General features: G+C 39.9%; 1 protein-coding gene across 3 annotated transcripts in view; it reads left to right on the top strand.

Annotated features, from left to right (window-relative positions):
• The window catches only part of LOC126236902 (maestro heat-like repeat-containing protein family member 1), a 295,906-nt gene that overhangs the window by 158,998 nt on the left and 116,013 nt on the right, over positions 1–20,895 (top strand). For all 3 annotated transcript variants that reach the window (XM_049946551.1, XM_049946549.1, XM_049946550.1), the window contains exons 20-22: positions 9,905–10,043; positions 10,152–10,299; positions 14,790–14,998. In XM_049946551.1, coding sequence (XP_049802508.1) covers positions 9,905–10,043; positions 10,152–10,299; positions 14,790–14,998 — 496 coding nt within the window. The remainder of the gene's footprint in view (positions 1–9,904; positions 10,044–10,151; positions 10,300–14,789; positions 14,999–20,895) is intronic.

The following is a 20,895-nucleotide window of genomic DNA, read 5'->3' as shown; positions in this document are numbered from 1 at the left end:
CCAGTGGTGTCGCGACAGGCGTGAATGGAGGGACGAATGGAGACGTGTCGTCTTCAGCGATGAGAGTCGCTTCTGCCTTGGTGCCAATGATGGTCGTATGCGTGTTTGGCGCCGTGCAGGTGAGCGCCACAATCAGGACTGCATACGAACGAGGCACACAGGGCCAACATCCGGCATCATGGTGTGGGGAGCGATCTCCTACACTGGCGGTACACCACTAGTGATCGTCGAGGGGACACTGAATAGTGCACGGTACATCCAAACCGTCATCGAACCCATCGTTCTACCATTCCTAGACCGGCAAGGGAACTTGCTGTTCCAACAGGACAATGCACGTCCGCATGTATCCCGTGCCACCCAACGTGCTCTAGAAGGTGTAAGTCAACTACCCTGGCCAGCAAGATCTCCGGATCTGTCCCCCATTGAGCATGTTTGGGACTGGATGAAGCGTCGTCTCACGCGGTCTGCACGTCCAGCACGAACGCTGGTCCAACTGAGGCGCCAGGTGGAAATGGCATGGCAAGCCGTTCCACAGGACTACATCCAGCATCTCTACGATCGTCTCCATGGGAGAATAGCAGCCTGCATTGCTGCGAAAGGTGGATATACACTGTACTAGTGCCGACATTGTGCATGCTCTGTTGCCTGTGTCTATGTGCCTGTGGTTCTGTCACTGTGATCATGTGATGTATCTGACCCCAGGAATGTGTCAATAAAGTTTCCCCTTCCTGGGACAATGAATTCACGGTGTTCTTTTTTCAATTTCCAGGAGTGTAGTTTGAACAAGAAGAGAATAGAAGCTTTTGAAATGTGGTGCTACAGAAGAATGCTGAAGGTTAGATGGGTAGATCACGTAACTAATGAGGAAGTATTGAATAGGATTGGGGAGAAGAGAAGTTTGTGGCACAATTTGACCAGAAGAAGGGATCGGTTGGTAGGACATGTTCTGAGGCATCAAGGGATCACCAATTTAGTATTGGAGGGCAGCGTGGAGGGTAAGAGTCGTAGAGGGAGACCAAGAGATGAATACACTAAGCAGATTCAGAAGGATGTAGGTTGTAGTAGGTACTGGGAGATGAAGAAGCTTGCACAGGATTGAATAGCTTGGAGAGCTGCATCAAACCAGTCTCAGGACTGAAGACTACAACAACAAGAATATGGAGGACTGTCAGTGATGTGGAATGACTTAACTTCAAGCAAGTGGAGGAAATGTTGGAAACTACAACGGTTATGAAAACAAGCTTTCGGCCAACAAGGCCTTTGTCAAAAATAGACAAAAAACATACACAGACCTGCAAATGCAACTCACACATACATGACCAGTCTCTGGCAGCTGAAAAAAGTCAGGCTATGAGCAGCAGTGCATAATGGGAGAGACAACCAGGTGGGGGTAAGGAAGAGACGGGCAGGGAGGGGAAGGGATAGCATGGTAATGGTGGGGGACAGTAAAATGTTGCTGTGTGAACACACAGGGATGAGGTGGAGAGGGGGTAAGTCCGCTAACTGCAGTCAATATGTTAGACAGAGGTTTGGAGAAAGAAGGTGGGGGGGGGGGGGGTAGCAGAAAAGGAGAGAAGTAAACAGACAGTGTGCATTGGTGGAATAGAGGACTGTGTAGTACTGTAATGGGAACAGGGGAGGAACTAGGTTGGTAAGGACAATGCCTAATGAAGGCTGAGGCTAGGAGGGTTACAAGAACATACGATATATTGCAGGGAGAGTTCCCACCTGCACAATTCAGAATAGATGGTGTTGGTGGGAAGGATCCAGATAGCACAGGCTGTGAAGAAGCAGTCATTGAAAGGAAGAATGTCATGTTGGGTGGCCTGCTCAGCAACAGGGTGTTCCAGTTGTTTTTTGGCCACAGTTTGTCAGTGGCCATTCATGCAGGCAGACAGATTGTTGGTTGTCGTGCCCATGTAGAATGCAGCACAGTGGGTGTCGCTTAGCTTGTAAATCCCCTGACTGGTTTCACGGGTAGCCGTGCCTTTGGTGGGATAGGTGATGTTTGTGACTGACCTGAAGTAGCTGGTGGTGGGAGATGTATGGGACAGTCTTGCATCTTGGTCTATTACAGTGATATGAGCAATAAGGCAAGGGGTTGGGAGCAGAGGTTGTGTAGGAATGGATGAGGATATTGTGTAGGTTCGGTGGGTGACAGAATGCCACTGGGGAGGGGGGCAGAAGGATAGTGGGTAGGACATTTCTCATTTCAGGGCATGATGAGACGCGTGTGTGTGTGTGTGTGGGGGGGGGGGGGGGGTCAATTTTTGACGAAGGCCTTGGCTGAAAGTATTGTGTAGCAGTCTTTCTGTTGTGCCTATCTGTGACTCACCGTCTCTCCTATATGGTGGATAGCAACTATATTTTTCATAATATTGTTGTTACATTCCGTCCTGGATTTTCTGTTGTTTGAAACTACAAATGCTGCATTAACGCCCGACTCTCGTTAAACAGCTAAATCAATTTGTTGCTACATTAGTTGCAACTGTACATGACAAATAACAGAGCCAATTTTTGTGTGCATGCTTGTGCATGGGGGTGCGGTTTACACACATTCAGTAATCAATTTCTTGCTTTGTCTTCCATCTCCATTTTAGATATACCGTATGTGCATCAGAATAATGAATCCATCTATGAACTATAGACAGGGGACAATACAATCATGACTCTTTTCCTTGTATTCTGATTCTACAGATACTGATTAAAGTCAGCAACGGCTATCATAAGTAATTTTGGGTTGGTTGGGTTCATTTTGTGATCTGTCACATATGTATGTCTAACTAAAAGTGGTCAGATTCAACAGCAATGAGGTTCAGTCTCATGTTGCTATTATTGTAACTATTATTGTTTTAATCTTTTGTGAAGATCTTGCTGTTAAGACTTCATTGTTCCCACTCTGAGAGACTCACATTGCTCATAGAATTGATGGTGATGAAGGGGGAGGGGAGGAGAGAAGAAAAGTAAAGTTTGTTACTTCAATTTCAGCATTCTCTATTCCTCCCAGATGTACACTGTCCTTTTCAAAGCTCTGTGTGTGTGTGTGTGATGCATTTATCTTGAAGTGATCAATCAGCTGCCATCTTATTCCTCTGGTCCACTTCCATGTCACCATTCCTTCTAATGCATTGTGTATGATGCAGTTTTTTTTTCTCATCTTGTGTCCTAGCCAATTTCTTTTACTCTTGATTGTTTCCAGTACTGTATTTATATTTTTCACTCATCCTGTGTAATACAACTTATTTCCTTATTTATCTGCCCATTTCATGTCTTCCATTCTTTTACAGATTCACACTACAAAAGGCTTTAAGTATTTATATTGTATTCATGTCAGGGTCCATGTTTTACACCAAGTAAGACAACAATATATGAAAATGACTTTTGTAATCCTAACGTTCCTCCCATTGCATTTGTTGACAGAACAGTCTGTGGATGTACTGCATGTTTTGTGTCCAACAGGTCTAGCACAACCCACATTTTTTATCACTAAACTAATTTTTTCCTTTGCTGTTTATTTAATGTAGCACAGAATACGCTTCTTGTGTTAAAAAGTTCTTTTGCAATAGATATCTATATTTTTATTTCTTGATTACATGACCCATTACTGGATACTGCACATATTTGGTACATGAAGTTAACACTTTGGAGACCGAGCCCAAGCAAAGCGTAGGTCACAGCACTGTGTTCCAAAGACTGTGCACGAGTATAGCTTGGGCTGCAATTTTCTCGATGCACAAGCCACCTATTGCTCTAAAACTGTACTCATTTTGTACGAGAACAATGTATGGATGTCTCGCTACCTGTACAATGACAGATGTTGCCTTTTGCTGCCAATTTCTAGACTTATTTTAAAAGAGGCATTAGTGAACCTAATAGATGCTGTCATGTTAGGAATCTGTGTTCAGTCGTTGGTAATTGTCTATTTGCATCTCTTATGCTCTTACTTCTTCTGAAACCAAATTGTTCTTCATTTGTCCCCACTCAACTTAAGATTAAAATTATTTATTCACCTTTCATAGAAGAATTTTGTAGCATTCATTTTCTTCTCTATTGACTTCACTGTTTTTGTAAAGCCATCTGGCCACACATTTCTTGTAAATGTATCTGTGTAAGTGTTTTATTACCACCTTTTCTTGATATGAATGTTTGACAGGTTCAATCAGAATCCCATCTCCACTGCTTCCATTCCACATTTGATTTCCTTAAGTGCCATCTTAACTGCTTTCATAATGATTCTAAATTCTTTTTTATTCTCCATATCCAAAGAATCTCAGTGACCCCTTGCCTCATATATGTAATTCTTTTAAGTATTACTACCATTCATTGATTATTTCATGATTTTCTGGAATTTCATTTCCAAGCTCATCTTTATTCATTTACATAATGTTTCCCTTCCTCTTTCTGAGTAACAGGTTCTTTATTTCCCAGTTCATCACAGTGCATCTTCCCTCCCTTTAATGTTCCTCAGTTGCTTCAGATTTTTTTGTAGCCACTGTGCTCAAGCTTTCCAGTTTGTTTTCAAAATTAATTACCCAGTGCCTATATCGCATTATATCTGCTTCTGTTACAGAATTGTTATATTTTCTTCTTTCTCCCATCTTCTCCAATATTTTCTGTGTTACTCATGCTTTCATAATGTTATTTTCTTCCTTAACATCAGTTGTTTCTTCTGCTGCTTTCTACATACAGTTTTCGAGAGTAATCCATTATTTCCAGAATTACTCTTCCACTGTGAAGCCGTGTGTCCACTATTCTGAAACTTCCTGACAGTTTAAAACTGTATGCCAGATGGAAACTCAAAGCAGGCAGTGCTCTTTCTGATGGCTGGTAAGGCACGACTCATGGTGCACCCTCACACCTTTACTTCCACTGATACCTCTCTCTTACCTCTTTACTAGCCCTGTAGGATATTTAGAACACCTGTGAACTTTGGAATGCTGGAGAGAGGTACTGGTGGATCTAAAGCTGTGACAGTAGGTTCATGTGTTGTGCATAGATAGCTCAGTCATTAAGAGAACTGACCATGAAATTCAACCTTTCTTTGAATTCTAGATTTAGACCACAGTTTTAATCCGTTTGTTGTGACTACAGTTTGATGGATTGTGTATTTGAGTTCTTTTCTCCTAGGATTTTTCACAAAATACTTTTCCTGCATCTTCTTTTGTCCTCCCTCATTAAAATTTCTTTCAAGTTTTCAGATGATATAGCTGAAATGATTTCCACTCCTGATAATGTCTTGAAATTTTCCAAACAATTTCTAAATCCTTCCTGTAGAGAAATGTAGCCAATTTCATAAATATTTGTGACTTAATTGGATTAGCTCAACTCTTCTACTTCTTTTTCTTCTCATTATTATTATTATTATTATTATTATTATTATTATTCTGAGTTGTTCATGCAATGTTTTTTCAATGATTAATGATTTCTTTAGTAGAAGTGCATCAAGAGCTCTTCCGCTCATTCCTTTTTACAAAGCCACATTTTCCTGTAGCTTTTCCATTTCGACATTCACCCACTTCTGCATTCTGGTAACGTATTATTGTTAAAAGTGGCTGCTTCTTTTCTTTCCCTATTATTTCCTTGCCCTTGTCATAGTTACCATTTACTTCATCAGATTGTCTATTATTTTGTGGCATATATACTTGTGTTGTCACTTAATTTTTCTTCCTTCCTTGGATCTTCACTTCTATCAACCTTTCATCTATATATCTCATTGATATCACTTTATCCTTGATTTTTGTCCTAATATTGTGTCAACAATTTTCCTCCAGAATAAAGTATTCTGAATTCAACATTTCCAAACAAACCATTCTGCTATCTTATTTCAGAGATTCTTGCTATATCCGCTCCATTTCATATGATTTTCTCATCAAGATTCTCCCACTTTCCTGCTTATTAGTAAGGCAGTAACATCGCCTGTTGCGATCGTTAATTTTTTTCTATATTACAAGGGCATGTGGAAAAGCAATATTCTGAATTTTTTTTATGTGAAAACTCTTAAAGCTTTTTAAGTAAGGTAAATGTTATTAGCATTCTACACCTTTATTCTTCATGTCTGCATATTTATTTCTCAACATAGTCACCCTGGTGATGAACATGTTTCTCCCAGTAAGAGACCAGTTGGTTGATACAGTCACTGTAGGATATTTGACTTTGCTGATGGGGCCACATCATCACCTCTGCTTCCACTGCTACATCACCACCAAAGTGTAGTCCTTGAAGGTGTTCATGTTTTGCAAACAGATGAAAATTGGAGACCAAGTTTGGACTGTGTGGAGGGTAATGAATGACAATGAACCCAAGGCATTGGATTGTTGCACATGTCCCAGTGCTTGTGTGGTCTAGCAGGACAGATGCACCATGTATGAACAAACTCTTTGAATTCATGCTTTCAGAAACTTGTTCACTGCACACTGTTTCTCATGTACCGACAATTACGTCACACAACCCAGGCACAGTTCTGTCGTAGGAAACATATTAAGTAACCCCCCCCCCCCCCCTGACTATCACTGTAATTGGAAGAATGCTATTATATCAACAAAATGTAAAAGTAAATTTCTAAGATTTATTTCGGTTGGATGTCAGTGCCCTGTTACTTGAGTGCATAGGTGCCATTTTCTTCATTAAGCAGGACGAGCAGCATGCCAAATGCCATCTCACATTTATATGAATGCCACAAACCCTGATATTTTATAGTCTCATTCACTTGCACTCAAGAATAGCACTTAACTTCCACTCTGTAGCCATACACTGTAAGTATTTAAAGGTTATCATAACAACTTGAGGTCAGCTGGGAATTAGGATTGGTTAGCCTTAAGTAACCAGGTTAGAAATGCAGTAAATCATCAAATATAATTGTGAGGCATATTGTCCACTTGATATCAGCAGTTTACAGTAGCAAGGGGTTGATTATTACAGGTTTGTTTGTCACCTGTTGTTTAAGATGAGAGCACACAAGAGAGATCAGGCTCAGTTGAACACCTTTGCCTTTTATGGTACTTTGTCAATCTCGTTAAAGGTAGTCCTTTTCATGAACCAAGTACTCACTGCCCAAAGAAACCATACAAGCATCAACCATTTCTAAAACACCAGACATTTACCTCATGCATCAGTATAACACAGAAAAAACTCACGTAATCAATCTTGTACTGAACGAAAACTGCACTGCCATGCAGGTCTTTCAACAACAATTCTAAAATACAATTTAGCTCATTTGATCTTATGAAGCTTGAACCAATGATCAGGACTGAATACTTCTAACGAGCAACCAGTCATCCACCTGCATGATTAAGCCCAGAAGAGACAACTTCAGAACTTCTCACAAGTGCAAAGCAGAATCAATTATCCAGCATGTTGATGCAGCATAAGAACTCGAGAAAGTGGTCCTACTATCATTCTAAAGATTGTCACAGTTGGAAATGATACTCGTGTACACATTCAAAGTCACTTCCTACTCGCACACAATGCTTGGGTGTAATAAATGTGGAATAACCTGTCGCTACATGGATACTGTTTCGGGCACTTGCAGCAGTGTCCAAAAAGTGGTAATACTCCAGAAGTAAAAATTAAATCAGAAATGAACATTCTTGTAGCTCAGTAGTGACTCATTATTTAAAGTACATCAGCATCTTACCTAGCAGCCCTCTCCATAGAACATATGCGGCCGCTCTTGGGAGACACATTAAATTTACTCAGTTTTGAAATTGAATGAAAGCCTATGAACTGTAACAGAGGAATATAACTCCTTATGTATTATTCTTCCTTACTTCCTGTAGCATAGTAGTAAAATAAATAATTCTTAACTTGAGAGGTTAAAAACTCTGATGGCTATTTTATTTCATTTGCGAGAGCTGAAGCTATTGCATAACAGACTACTACAGGGATTACCCTCTGACATAACTGTTCTGAATGCTTTTAAACTGATGTTAAGATTGTTCTAGAAACTTTTAGATATTCCCGACTTTCCCCCACAAATGCCGCCACCATATAACTCCCAGCTGCATTACTATTGCGCCTCCCCATTCTCGGTGACTCGCTGCCTTCTGTGTATAATGTTCATGTGTCCACTTACCTAGTGTCATTTCAAGTGCCCCGTCTTATCTTAATTTGAGTAAAAGGTAAATAGTTTATTCAAGTTGCCTTATGGGTGGCGTGAAATTCTTCTCCTTGAAATTAGATGAAGCATTTAAGTTGTTGTTACTAAAAAAAGAAAAAAAAAATGCGTGTGGCCATATAAAGGAGGAGACACTAATACATTACTACATAATGTAGTTGCTACATTACAGCTACAATTCAGAGCGCTCTAGTGCCATCAGCAAAGTGTGAAAGTTGGATGGTTAATATGTATAACATGTAATACCTCAACTGATATTGAGAATGGGATAAAAAATTCAGAGGCATTACTTTTCAGCATACCTTTGTACAATGGCTTTGGGCAGATGAGGTGCTTAGTGAGGTTCGATGTTACCTCAGTGAAGGAGATATCACTAGTAAACATTTCATGACATTTATTCCCGATGTTATGGCAGCCTTTTATGGCATATAGAAAACAATTGGAAGCCACAGCATATTCAAAATCTCCAAAAAAAAAAAACTTCATAATTAGCATGATGAATCCTTAAAGGTAAAAGTTAATCTGGAATTAAAATATCTCCCCATTTGGATGTCCAGATGGGAGGCACTGAAGGAGGTCGCATAATATCATACTAACATCATATATTTTAGTTGATTTTAGTTGTGTGTTTGTGGGGGGGGGGGGGGGGAGGCAGAATAATAGAATTGCTTATGAATGACTGTTGGCATATGGCCATCTTCTTGCTCTAGTGTCTGGCATTGCTGGTTACTAATGTGGAGATCCCAGGTTCAGTTCCTGGAATGAGGTCCACTCAGCTTCATGAGGCCAGATGAGATCACTTGATAAAATAAGCAGTAACACTGACACACAATATACAGAAATGACTTCAGATAGGAACGCTTGCACTAGGTTGGTAATTGCTTGATGTTTATTTATTTAAACATAAGTACTCTTATCTTTTGTGAACTTGTAAAATGCATGCAGACTTGAATATTGAATTGCTCAACCAATCACTTTCTATGGGTTCCAACCATTGGTTTTGTTTTACAATCAGAAATTAAAAATACTGTTTGTTGTCAAATGAGATGGACTACAAGGAGACATTTGCAAAAGAGCACAACTTTGGTAACGCACCTTAAATTTAGGGTTGCTTATATAACTACAGAATTACTTTGTTGGTTTGTCCTTTACCACTGTCAGATCTACAAAAGTAGATCTTACCACAGTTCTCACATTCTCATTCCATTTGATATTTCTCTGCAATGTTACACTTAGATATTTAAACAATTTGACTGTGTCAAGCAGGACACTAGTAATCATGTGTCCGAACCTTACAAATTTGATCATCCTAGTCATCCACAATAACTTTCATTTTTCCACATTTAGGGCTAACTGCCAGTCATATGAGTACCCATTCATTGCATCAACTAGAAATTTTGTCATCGTGTGCAGAATAAGTACAGAAATCATGCCAAACATTTTTTGTTTACTGGAAAATTACCTCTACTAGAAATGTTTAAAATTGTAGAAATAAAAAAGCCTAGTGTTTTAAAATCCATGCTATGGTTTGTTTCATTGATTTTTATACATGACCTTTAATCATTTGTCACAATACAGTGTTGTAACATTCAGGTAGCAATATTAAGTAAATATTATCTTTCTTTTTTTACTTGTGATGCAAGTTAAAAAAAGGTTTTGACCACTCAACCCCACCCCCCTCCAAACCTCTCTCCCTCACCTATCCCTCACTCTTTCCTCTTCTTGCATGATTTTTCTTTAAAAGCTGCTTAATTATTATGCATTAATTATACTGTGACAATTTTAATTTAGATGGCATTCTCAAGCAGCTGTCTAATGTACATTATGTACAAACTCGAAATGGTGGTCTAAGAGCAATTTTGGCTCTGGCACATCATCATCCCAAGTCTGTGGTATCCGCACTGCTGCTTCAGCGACTCCCATATGACCTGTAAGTTTAATTTTAACACTTTTATATTTTTACTTACTACTACTACTACTACTACTACTACTACGGACACCACTTCCACTGCTGCAATTACCACTCTTTTGTTAACAGGTCAGTATCAGAATGCTGGATGGTATTGGCCCAGGACCCAGTTTTGTCTTCGGACATAATTGAGCAGTTCCTTTCTATAATTTCAACCACTCCTCTCTATGAAATCCAGAATGATAAAGTGAAGATAGCTGCTCTACTACCTCTGGCTGTAAGTACTGAATGAAATAAGACAGATTAAATTAGAGACTGTAAAAATTATCTTCCAGAAAAAACTGTAGTAGCATTTTCTTCCTTTCCTGAGCTTTACTACATTATAGGCTTGTACTACGCTGATGATTTGTAGTTTTTATAGCATTCAAATACTGGAATTATTGTCATTACTGTTGCAGTGTGAAATGTTAATGCTAACTTTTAAACCTCTTTCAAATTTAACTAGATAAAGAACAAAGTGAAGGTACAGAAGCTTTATAACTAAGTCCAATTACATGGACTTCTTTTAAGCAAAGGTTACCACTCTCTTAATGCCTATTCTTTTAAATATGTGTCCTCATTCCGTTACATATTCTATATTTCCAGACCTATATAATGTAATCAAAAATCATGGTTCAAAGTAAGTAAGAAAGGAAAAAGCTGGAGAACTGTGTTCTGTGGAACAGGAATGGGTTAGTTATTGAACACCATCTCCTTCTCCCTACTGCTGCTGTTCCATCATTTTCGTCATTGCCATCGTTGTTGCTGCTGCAGCCGTCGACTTTGTCATCCATCCATCAACTGGTAAGTTCATTGACACCATGCCTTCTCCAACAACGATCATTGTTTACACCTGCCCTCTCAATTCTTTTATAACTATCACTTGGAGTACTTCCACCTTCCATCAGGCCTATCCCCTTCTATCTGGCCTTTTCCATCCAGGCACGCTAAACTCAGTAGTACCCTCTTCAGATCCAGCATAAGGCCAGCATCTGAATTTCTTCTACCACCACACATAGCTCCACCTGCGCCATCTCCATCAACACAGCCAAATGTTTCTGCATCAAGTTTCTGTATTGTGGTGCCATCTTCATCCATACCACCTTCCAAACAAACCCCTCATCTGTTATCCCCAGTTACACCTACCACTCCCTCCTTACCTACACCTGCCAGGAAGGTTTCCAAAGGCCTCAGGACAGATGCTATCCCTCCACTTATCCCAAAAAATACCAAAACAAATGGAAGCTCAGACTTCGACTGCCAGGCCATCCCATCAGCGACTATGACTGTAGAACTTCATACCTTCCTACTCTCCCATCTTGACTCCTACTTCCTCAAACCTAAAACCATCCCTCTTGAAATCAGAAAATACATCCCTTCCCTACCTATCATTCAGATTACCAAAAAGAAAAGACACTGTCCTCATTAAATCCCTGATCCAGAATTGTGCATCAAGCTTCTCCAGAAGATCACCCGTGTCACTTCCGGTCCTTATGTAAACCTCACACCCTTTCCCACAACCACCAGGACCAAGCAGCCACAACCTTGTCGCTGTCCCTTCACCCCGACTGCTATGGTCAAACACACTGACTCTGAGACCACATTGGGTGAGGTGGACGTTGAGCTCAACTCCCACCCTGACCTCAAAGTTCAGATAGCACTCCATATTTTGGACAATATTGGTCCACCCTTCAAAGTCCGCATCTTCACTGAACATTCATCCACAATTGACCACCCTTTCCTCTGTGGGCCTGATATATCATCAATGACACACAATTGAGCCATCCAAATTCTGTCCTCAATCCTACCACTGCCATAGATGCCTGATGCATATGGTTACTAAGCCACCGAATGCAGAAACCCTTCCACCTGTCCCCACTGTAAATTCGCCCATTTCCTCGAGCAATCTCATAAGCTTAACTATCCTCCATTATGTGATACGTGTAACTTGCCCCACCTGACCTATCTTCCAAGTGCAAGGCTTAACCTCCACCTGCCAAATCTGAGCTGACAGTTCCCATCAGATCTACAAACAATCCCTTCAACCTTCAACCCCTAAACTCCCTCCAACCACCTCCCACAGGTGGAGATTTCATCCATTTTATGATCATAGTTCTTCAAAACAGCCATTCTTTCCAAAGGCCCCAGAGCCTACAACAGAGTTTCCTTGCTTTCCACTCTGTCTTCCACCTCAACACAAAAACTGTCTATACGTGCAACAAGGTCCACTCTGTTTTCACCTATCTTGATGCCCTACATTAAACTCAATCCAGCTACCCATCCACTACCTCTTCTCTCCCTTAATCATTTTGCAACAGCAGTACAATATCCTATTCCACAATATCCGCCTCTTTTCAGCCCACAAAACCCTCCTCATGCACGCCCTCTCCCAACACCACTTTGATGCTTCATCCTGAATGTTACTATTAGCCACCACAAGACTCTCACTGTTCTGCCATAGGCCCTCTACAAGACTTTGACTGAACACCTAATTCTCACTCTCTTCCTGCAAACCATAACTGTTACCTGTGCCACTATCTATATCTGTCCACATCATCCTATCCCATACAACTTCCTCATCCACATATACCATAAGTTTTCAACAAATATTATTGCCACCAACCTTAACAGTCCCATGCTGAGATCCAGGAGTGGCGTAGATTTACTGACTCCCTCCGTGGTTATACAAGAGGAATCAAAAATTTTTGGTACTGGTGTTGCCATCTGGAAAGTAGGAGTAGTAGATCTTTGCACCACTGTGTGGCGATAGCTGCATATATGTCAGTCTGTGGAGTGGCATTCGGCTGGGAGGAAGTGTTGCATGTCCACAGTGCTTTCCCATAATACTCTGTTTGCTGTGTGGCAATTTTACGATGGATCAGCGAACAGAACACAGACGTTCGTCAGACCGCACCTGATATCCAACCTTCTTGTCATGGGTTATCACCAGTGACAAGAGCTGGATTTACAGGTATGACCTAGAGACAAAGCAACAATTGTCGCACTGGAAGAGCCCGGGCTCTCAAAGACCCAAAAAAGTGAGACCGGTGAAGAGTAAAGTGAAGAGCATGTTCATCGTTTTCTTTGGTACCAAGGGAATTGTGCACAAAGAATTCATCCCACCCAACCAAACAGTGAATTCCGCGTACTACTGGGATGTTTTGTGACGGCTTCGTGAAAACATGTGGGGGCAATGGCCCAAACTTTGGCGTCAAGGAAACTGGCTGCTGCTTCATGACAATGCAGCATGTCACACGTCCTTGCTCACCAGAACCTTTTTGGCAAAAAACAACATGGCGGTTGTACCCCACCCACTGTATTCGCCAGATTTGGCACCTTGTGACTTTGCGCTATTCCCAAAACTGGAACTGAAGTTGAAAGGCTGTCAGATCGACACTCTAGAGAGGATTCAAAAAGCATTGCTGGTGGTGATAAACACCCTCAAAGAACAGGACTTCCAGAAAACGTTTGACCCTCGCCTCTCTCTGTCTCCGACCCTCGCCGTCACCACCCGCCTCCGCCGGCTCCGGCCCGCGCCCCATGCCCGCCGGCTCCGGCTCGCCCCCTGCCCCGGCTCGCCCCCTGCCCCCCCCCCCCCCCTCAAGCTAGCATGTTTTCAATCTTACTTATGTGCCTCTGGGTGTCTTGACATTGCTACTATTCGCTGAACTGTTATCTTTTCTTCTTACCAATACCTTGTGAAATACAATTGTTGGATCGTTTTGCTATAGTTCCAGGTTGATTTTATCACTATTTACCTATCAGTCCCAAGTCATGTGGAATTCAAAACACCAACAATGTTTTACACACTAACCCTACGTGAGGTCAAATAGTTACATATATGTGCTATTTGCTGAAATGAGCAAGTGGCATGGCTGATACTCAGTTGCTGTAAACACACACTGAATCTGTAGGTCATGTAACTAAAGGTATAAATAAATGATCTATAGATGCAACAAGAAAGGAAAATTTGTTTCTCTGCTACGGCAATGCAAAAATCAAATTTCTTGGTAATAACAGAGCTGCAAGTGATGAAAGTTTCAAAAATGAGGGCTGTCAGTAAATTGGTGGTGTAAATGAGCATAAGTGATTATGCAGGAAATGACAACATATAATGTGAAAATACCTGTGAGAGAGAGAGAGAGAGAGAGAGAGTGAGAGAGAGAGAGAGAGAGAGAGAGAGAGAGAGAGAGAGAGAGAGATATTTAGAACATGTCACTATAGGCTGAAACTGAGTCATGCCCAAATAGTTAAATTATTGGAATGGCAAATCCAGTTTGAGGTAGGTGTCAACATTGGGAGTCCTATACTGTGAGTAATTTGCATAAGTAAATAACACCTAAAACAGTATTGGCAGTTTACATTTTGGCTAGATTGTGTGCATCCATTTAGTTGTATTAGGGTTTTCAGATGTTCCTGCAATCAGTTTTTTGTTCAGTTTTTGTTGATCATCTGATTGATGGCAAAATACTGCTATTGTTTGCCTGCTATTTTTCCACTGTTTGTATGCAAATTGTGAGATTGCTGCAATATGTGCTTGTAGACTGGTACATTTGCTTGGTTTGAAATAAGTCCTCCCACAATTGTAAGAGCTTTGGTATACGAAAGAATGTTTATATAGTGCTCTAATATGTTAAAGTGATGTGGAAGGGCAGGTACATTGTTAATGTTTTTCATGCAGTTTTTATGTTGTTGTTCTAAGTTGTTTGTTTCTTTTTTTTTTTGCAGGCAATAAGTGCAATGAGCAATATGTTCAGTATAGCCAGCATGAATTCAATTACAGTTAAAAAGTTTCCGGAACTGTTTTCCATGTTTCTTGTTGCAATGGGCTGCTATGTTGGTATCTCTCCACCTATCTGTGTTCCACAGAAACCAGAAAATACAAATAAATATGGTATTGTTCCAAACAGGGGTGCTTACAAACTAAATCCTGCAAAGTAAGTTGAATATTTTATAGCTGTGTTCATATTTTTAGCACTAGAAGACCTTATGCCTTGTAGAAGGAAAGCTGACACAATTTCTTGATACCATCAGGTACATCAGCAGTGAAATTAGTTGTTTAATATGTGAGACAATGTAGTGAGTGCATCTCTGAGAAAAAATAATGTGATGAAGAATTTTTGGTCTTTCTCTACAAATTCTTATCCCCACACTTGCCCTTCACTAGCAAATTAACTATTCCTTAATGCCTCAGCACGTGTCCTATCAATGTCAATATTATTTTTGCCAAGTTTTCCATACATTTCTTTTCTCTTCAGTTCAGCTCAGTACCTCACCATTAGTTACTCAATGCAACTGTCAGTACTTCATCACTTTTGTGCAACACCAGCATTTCAAAAGCTTCTGTTCTCCTCATGGCTGTACTGTTTATTGCCCGTGTTTCAATACTGCATGAGATACATTTCAGGAAAATGCATTTTTACTTCCTACTACATAAATTTATTACATATTAACAAATGTACTTTTTCATAAACTGTTTCTTTTTAATTGGTAGTCTGCATTTTATAACCGTTTACTGGTGCATACCTCTTTGAATTTGTTATAACCATTTACTCCCTTGACCAGAAACTCTATTTTTCCTGCCATCATACAAGTTCTCTAACCCACACATTATATTTTTTTTGGCAGAAAAGTTACTACTTGCAAGAAACAGCTGCTTTTCTCGTTCCACTGTTCAGCTTTAGTTCACATATTACTACATATGTTCCAGTGGTGGGAGATTACTGATGAAAGTTAAATAATAACTACTATGATGTACTTCATGCGAATAGCAGTGTACTCGATGCATTGTTTCCTGCAGTGCTAAGAGTGATCTGAAAATCCAGAATCCAAGTATTCCGATTATTGAGAAGTGTTTTTTCAAAACTTGATAAGTGCTACAGATAAAATTCTTTATAAAATTAGTTTTTCTGTTTTCATCAAGGTAGATGTTTCCACATTTGAATTTTTATATGATTAATAGATCTCACTGCCATAAATAATACATCACAGTGAAATACATTTAAATTTAATTTCTCTAACAATATAACAGTAATAATTAAAGCTGGTGTCTGTTGTCTTGCCTTTTCAAATTCCATTTAACTTTATTTTACAATTGTTTTTAATGCTCTTTAGTGTTTATTACATGCCCGCATTTTTATGCAATGACTGTTTTTACCTACATTATTGTATACTACAATTTTTTAAATTTATAGTTTTAAAGTTTATTGAGAATACAAACAATAACAATAGCAATACAGTGGCATAATACATTTGTAAAGGCAAGGAGTTTCGGCAGAGATGTCAGTCGAGGCAGAAATACAGAGGCAAAGATGTTGTTGAGACAGGTGAGGTATGAGCGGCGGCAACTTGAAATTAGCGGAGGTTGAGGCCTGGTGGAGTCATTCCAATCCCAGGAGCGGAAAGACTTACCTTAGGGGAAAAAAAGGACAGGTATACACTCGCACACACACCCATATCCAACCGCACATGCGGTTGGATATGGGTGTGTGTGCGAGTGTATACCTGTCCTTTTTTCCCCCTAAGGTAAGTCTTTCCGCTCCCGGGATTGGAATGACTCCTTACCCTCTCCCTTAAAACCCACATCCTTTCATCTTTCCCTCTCCTTCCCTCTTTCCTGACGAAGCAACCGTTTGTTGCGAAAGCTAGAATTTTGTGTTTGTGTTTGTTTGTGTGTCTATCGACCTGCCAGCGCTTTCGTTTGGTAAGTCACATCATATATATATATCTTCTGTTCTTTGTTAAGTCTTTTTAGGAACAGTGACATTAGTACCATTGAATGGCATGATTTCTTTCTTCTCAGGATGTCAATTTGCACTGGATCCTCGGAAGTATGTATTATTTACTGGCACAATAACAAAGTAACATATTTCTTTACTTTCATGTATGAGATGACATACTGGCTGTTCATTTTGGGTAGTATCTTTACATTTTAGTACTTTCTGCACACTGTCCTTTGTATTTTAACTAACCAATCTATGTTTTAGAACTTTGCGAGTACAATGGTCTTCTGAAATTTCACAATATTAGTTCTGAGACAAGATCCTTTCTTTTTTCTACAAGACTTCAGCCAATCACTCAGTGTGGAGGCATGTAACTATGATCACAAACAGGAAGGAAGTGAAGTGTATTATTTCATTTTGTGCTCTTTTCCAAGAGTGCTGTAAGCATTGTCATTATACCACTGACTTTATTTTGGCTGCAGCAAGAAACTGGGGATAGATGTATAGTATTGGTGCAACCATTTGGTGTTTCTTATCTAAGTCAGAAATGAAGTCCAGCAAAGCCAAAGCAACTTGATTCCGGTCTCTTGTATATTGTTTCCAACCAGATGTAGAAAATGATGCTTTCCTTCTTTTGCTCCTTAAAAAAAAAAAAAAAAAAAAAAAAAATAAAAAAAAAAAAATGGTTCAAATGGCTCTGAGCACTTTGAGACTTAACTTCTGAGGTCATCAGTCCCCTAGAACTTAGAACTACTTAAACCTAACTAACCTAAGGACATCACACACATCCATGCCCCAGGCAGGATTCGAACCTGCGACCATAGCGGTCGCGTGGTTCCAGACTGTAGCGCCTAGAACTGCTTGGTCACCCTGGCCGGCTTTCGCTCATTAGTGTGGATCATGATTCACAGATTGTGTAACCACACTTGTTTAGGACAGAAACTCTCACTGAGTGATGATAGGAATAGGTTGGTTTTGCTGCATGTCAAAGCAAATTTTAATGACAATTGGAATATTGCCCTTCCCACGAATTATATGTAATCTGTGTCTAGTTCATTCTTCTTCTCTAAACAGTTTTATGCTTTTATTTCCATTAATCTAACCTTACAAGTGGAGCAGGTGTCATGAAGAATCTTGAGTGATAAACTGAAATGTTTGTAGAATATATGCTTGTATTTTGCTGAGGAGCATTCTTTCAGTCCTAAACTTTTTCTTTCATCTCAGAATTTCTTGAACAATTTTATTGACTGTGAGATATGAAGGCAAATAATCTCTCATAAACTTCCCCCTGCCATGGTAGCTCTCTCTGAATTTATGTATATTTATATCATCCTTAATGACAGTAATTAGGCCATTCTACTCCTTTCCTGTTGTGAGGCCTCCGCTCCTTTCCTTCAGCAAGCAGAGACTCAGACAGTTCTGCGACCGTGTAGGCTGCAGATTCCTCGACTTGCACAAAAGGGTGGTTGGGTTTCGGATTCTACTGAAGACGTCAGGTGTCCACTATACGCAGGAGGCGGCTACACATGGGTAACAGGGGCTGTGTGGCATGGACTGGGCGGTTTTTTAGGTTAGAGGGTCTCGGGAAAACACAAGCAGGGCTTCAGCCTCAAAAGGTGCAGGCTGAACACTAGAAGAACGTAGATACAGGAACCATTGGTATAACAGTTGTAAATTGTCGAGCGCTCCAAGCGCTAATAGAAAGCACTGATGCTCAAATCATTATAGGCACTGAAAGCTGGCTAAAGCTGGATATAAGCTCAGCTTAAATTTTTGCGAAGAACCTAACGGTGTTCCGAAAGGATAGGCTAAACACGGTTGGCGGTGGCGTGTTGTTGCTGTCAGAAGTAGTTTAACTTGTCGCGAAATTGAAGTAGATACTTCCTGTGAGTTGTTATGGGCAAAGGTCATTGTTGGCAACCGGAATAAAATAATAATTGGATCCTTTTACCGACCTCCCAGTTCAGATGATACAGTTGCTGAAAGGTTCAAAGAAAACTTGAGTTTGATTTCAAACATGTACTCAACTCATGCGATAATAGTTGGTGGTGACTTTAATTTACCCTCGATATGTTGGCGAAAATACATGTTTAATTCTGGAGGTACGCATAAATATCATCCATAATTGTGCTAAACGCATTCTCTGAAAATTATTTCGAGCAGTTAGTTCATGAGCGCACGCGAATAGTAAATGGTTGTGAAAACACACTTGACGTCGTAGCAAAAAATAATCCTGATTTAATAACGTTGAAGCGAGATTGTATATTGTAATCTCCAAATTCTCGAAAAATATACCTATTCAAAAAGAGAGATAAAAATTCACTTGGCACCTTCGTGAGAGAGTATCTCCCCTCATTCCAAATTAATAACATAAGAGTAGGCCAGGTGTGGCTTAGATTCAAAGAAATAGTATCGACAGCAATTGAGTGGTTTATACCAAATAAATTAACAAACGATGGAGCTGATCCTCCTTGGTACACAAAACAGGTTGGAACACTGTTGCAGAAACAATGAAACAAACATGTCAAATTTAAACAGACGCAAAACCCCCAAGATTGGCGATCTTTTACAGAAGCTCAAAATTTAGCACGGACTTCAATGCGAGATGCCTACAACGAAGCTTTGTCTCAAAACCTGGCAAAAAATGGAAAGAGATTCTGGTCATATGTGAACTATGTTAGCGGCAAGAAACAATCAAGCCTTCTCTGCGTGATGGCAATGGAGATACTATCGAAGACAGTGCTGCCAAAGCAGAGTTACTAAACACAGCCTTCCAAAATGCCTTCACAAAAGAAGACTAAGTAAATATTGCAGAATTTGAATTAAGAACACATGTCAACGTGAGTAACGTAGAAGTACATATCCTCAGAGTAGTGAAGCAACTTAAATCACTTAATAAAAGCAAGCCTTCTGGTCCAGACTGTATACCAATTAGGTTCCTTTCGGAGTATGCAGATGCATTAACTCCATACTAAACAATGATATACAACTGTTCGCTTGATGAAAGATCCATATTCAAAGACTGGAAAGTTACACAGGTCACACCAATATTCAAGAAAGGTAGTAGGAGTAATCCACTAAATTACAGGCCCATATCGTTAATGTTGATATGCAGCAGTATTTTAGAACATATATTGTATTTGAACATTATGAATTACCTCGAAGAAAACAGTCGATTGAAACACAGTCAACATGGGTTTAGAAAACATTGTTCCTGTGAAACACAACTAGCTCTTCATGCACTTGAAGTGTTGAGTACTAATGACAAGGGATTTCAGATCGATTCCGTATTTCTGGATTTCCAGAAAGCTTTTGACACGGTACCACACAAGTGGCTTGTAGTGAAATTGTGTGCTTATGGAATATTGTCTCAGTTATGTGATTGGATTTGTGATTTCCTGTCAGAGAGGTCACAGTTTGTAGTAATTGATGGAAAGTCATCGAGTAAAACTGAAGTGATTTCTGGCATTCCCCAGGGTAGTGTTATATGCCCTTTGCTGTTCTTTATCTATATAAACAATTTGGGAGACAATCTGAGCAGCCGTCTTCGGTTGTTTGCAGATGACACTGTTGTTTATCGACTACTTAAGTCATCACAAATCAAAACAAACTGCAAAGGATTTAGAAAAAACATCTGAATGGTGCGAAAAGTGGCAGTTGACCCTAAATAACAAAAAGTGTGAGGTCATTCACATGAGAGCTAAAAGGAACTCATTAAACTTCGGTTACACGATAAATCAGTCTAATCTAAAAGCCCTAAATTCAACTAAATACCTAGGTATTACAGTTACAAACAACTTAAATTGGAAGGAACACATAGAAAATGTTGTGGGGAAGGCTAACAAAAGACTGTGTTTTATTGGCAGGACACTTAGAAAATGTAACAGACCTACTAAGGAGACTGCCTACACTATGCTTGTCCGTCCACTTTTAGAATACTGCTGCGTGGTGTGGGATCCTTACCAGATAGGACTGACGGAGTACATTGAAAAAGTTCAAAGAAAGGCAGCACGTTTTGTATTATCACGAAATATGGGAGAGAGAGTGTCACAGAAATGATACAGGATTTGGGCTGGAAATCATTAGAAGAAAGGCATTTTTCGTTTTGACAG

Source organism: Schistocerca nitens, chromosome 2, assembly GCF_023898315.1.
Source record: "Schistocerca nitens isolate TAMUIC-IGC-003100 chromosome 2, iqSchNite1.1, whole genome shotgun sequence".
Classification (NCBI taxonomy): domain Eukaryota; kingdom Metazoa; phylum Arthropoda; class Insecta; order Orthoptera; family Acrididae; genus Schistocerca; species Schistocerca nitens.
This window is presented reverse-complemented; position numbering and strand designations above follow the sequence as displayed.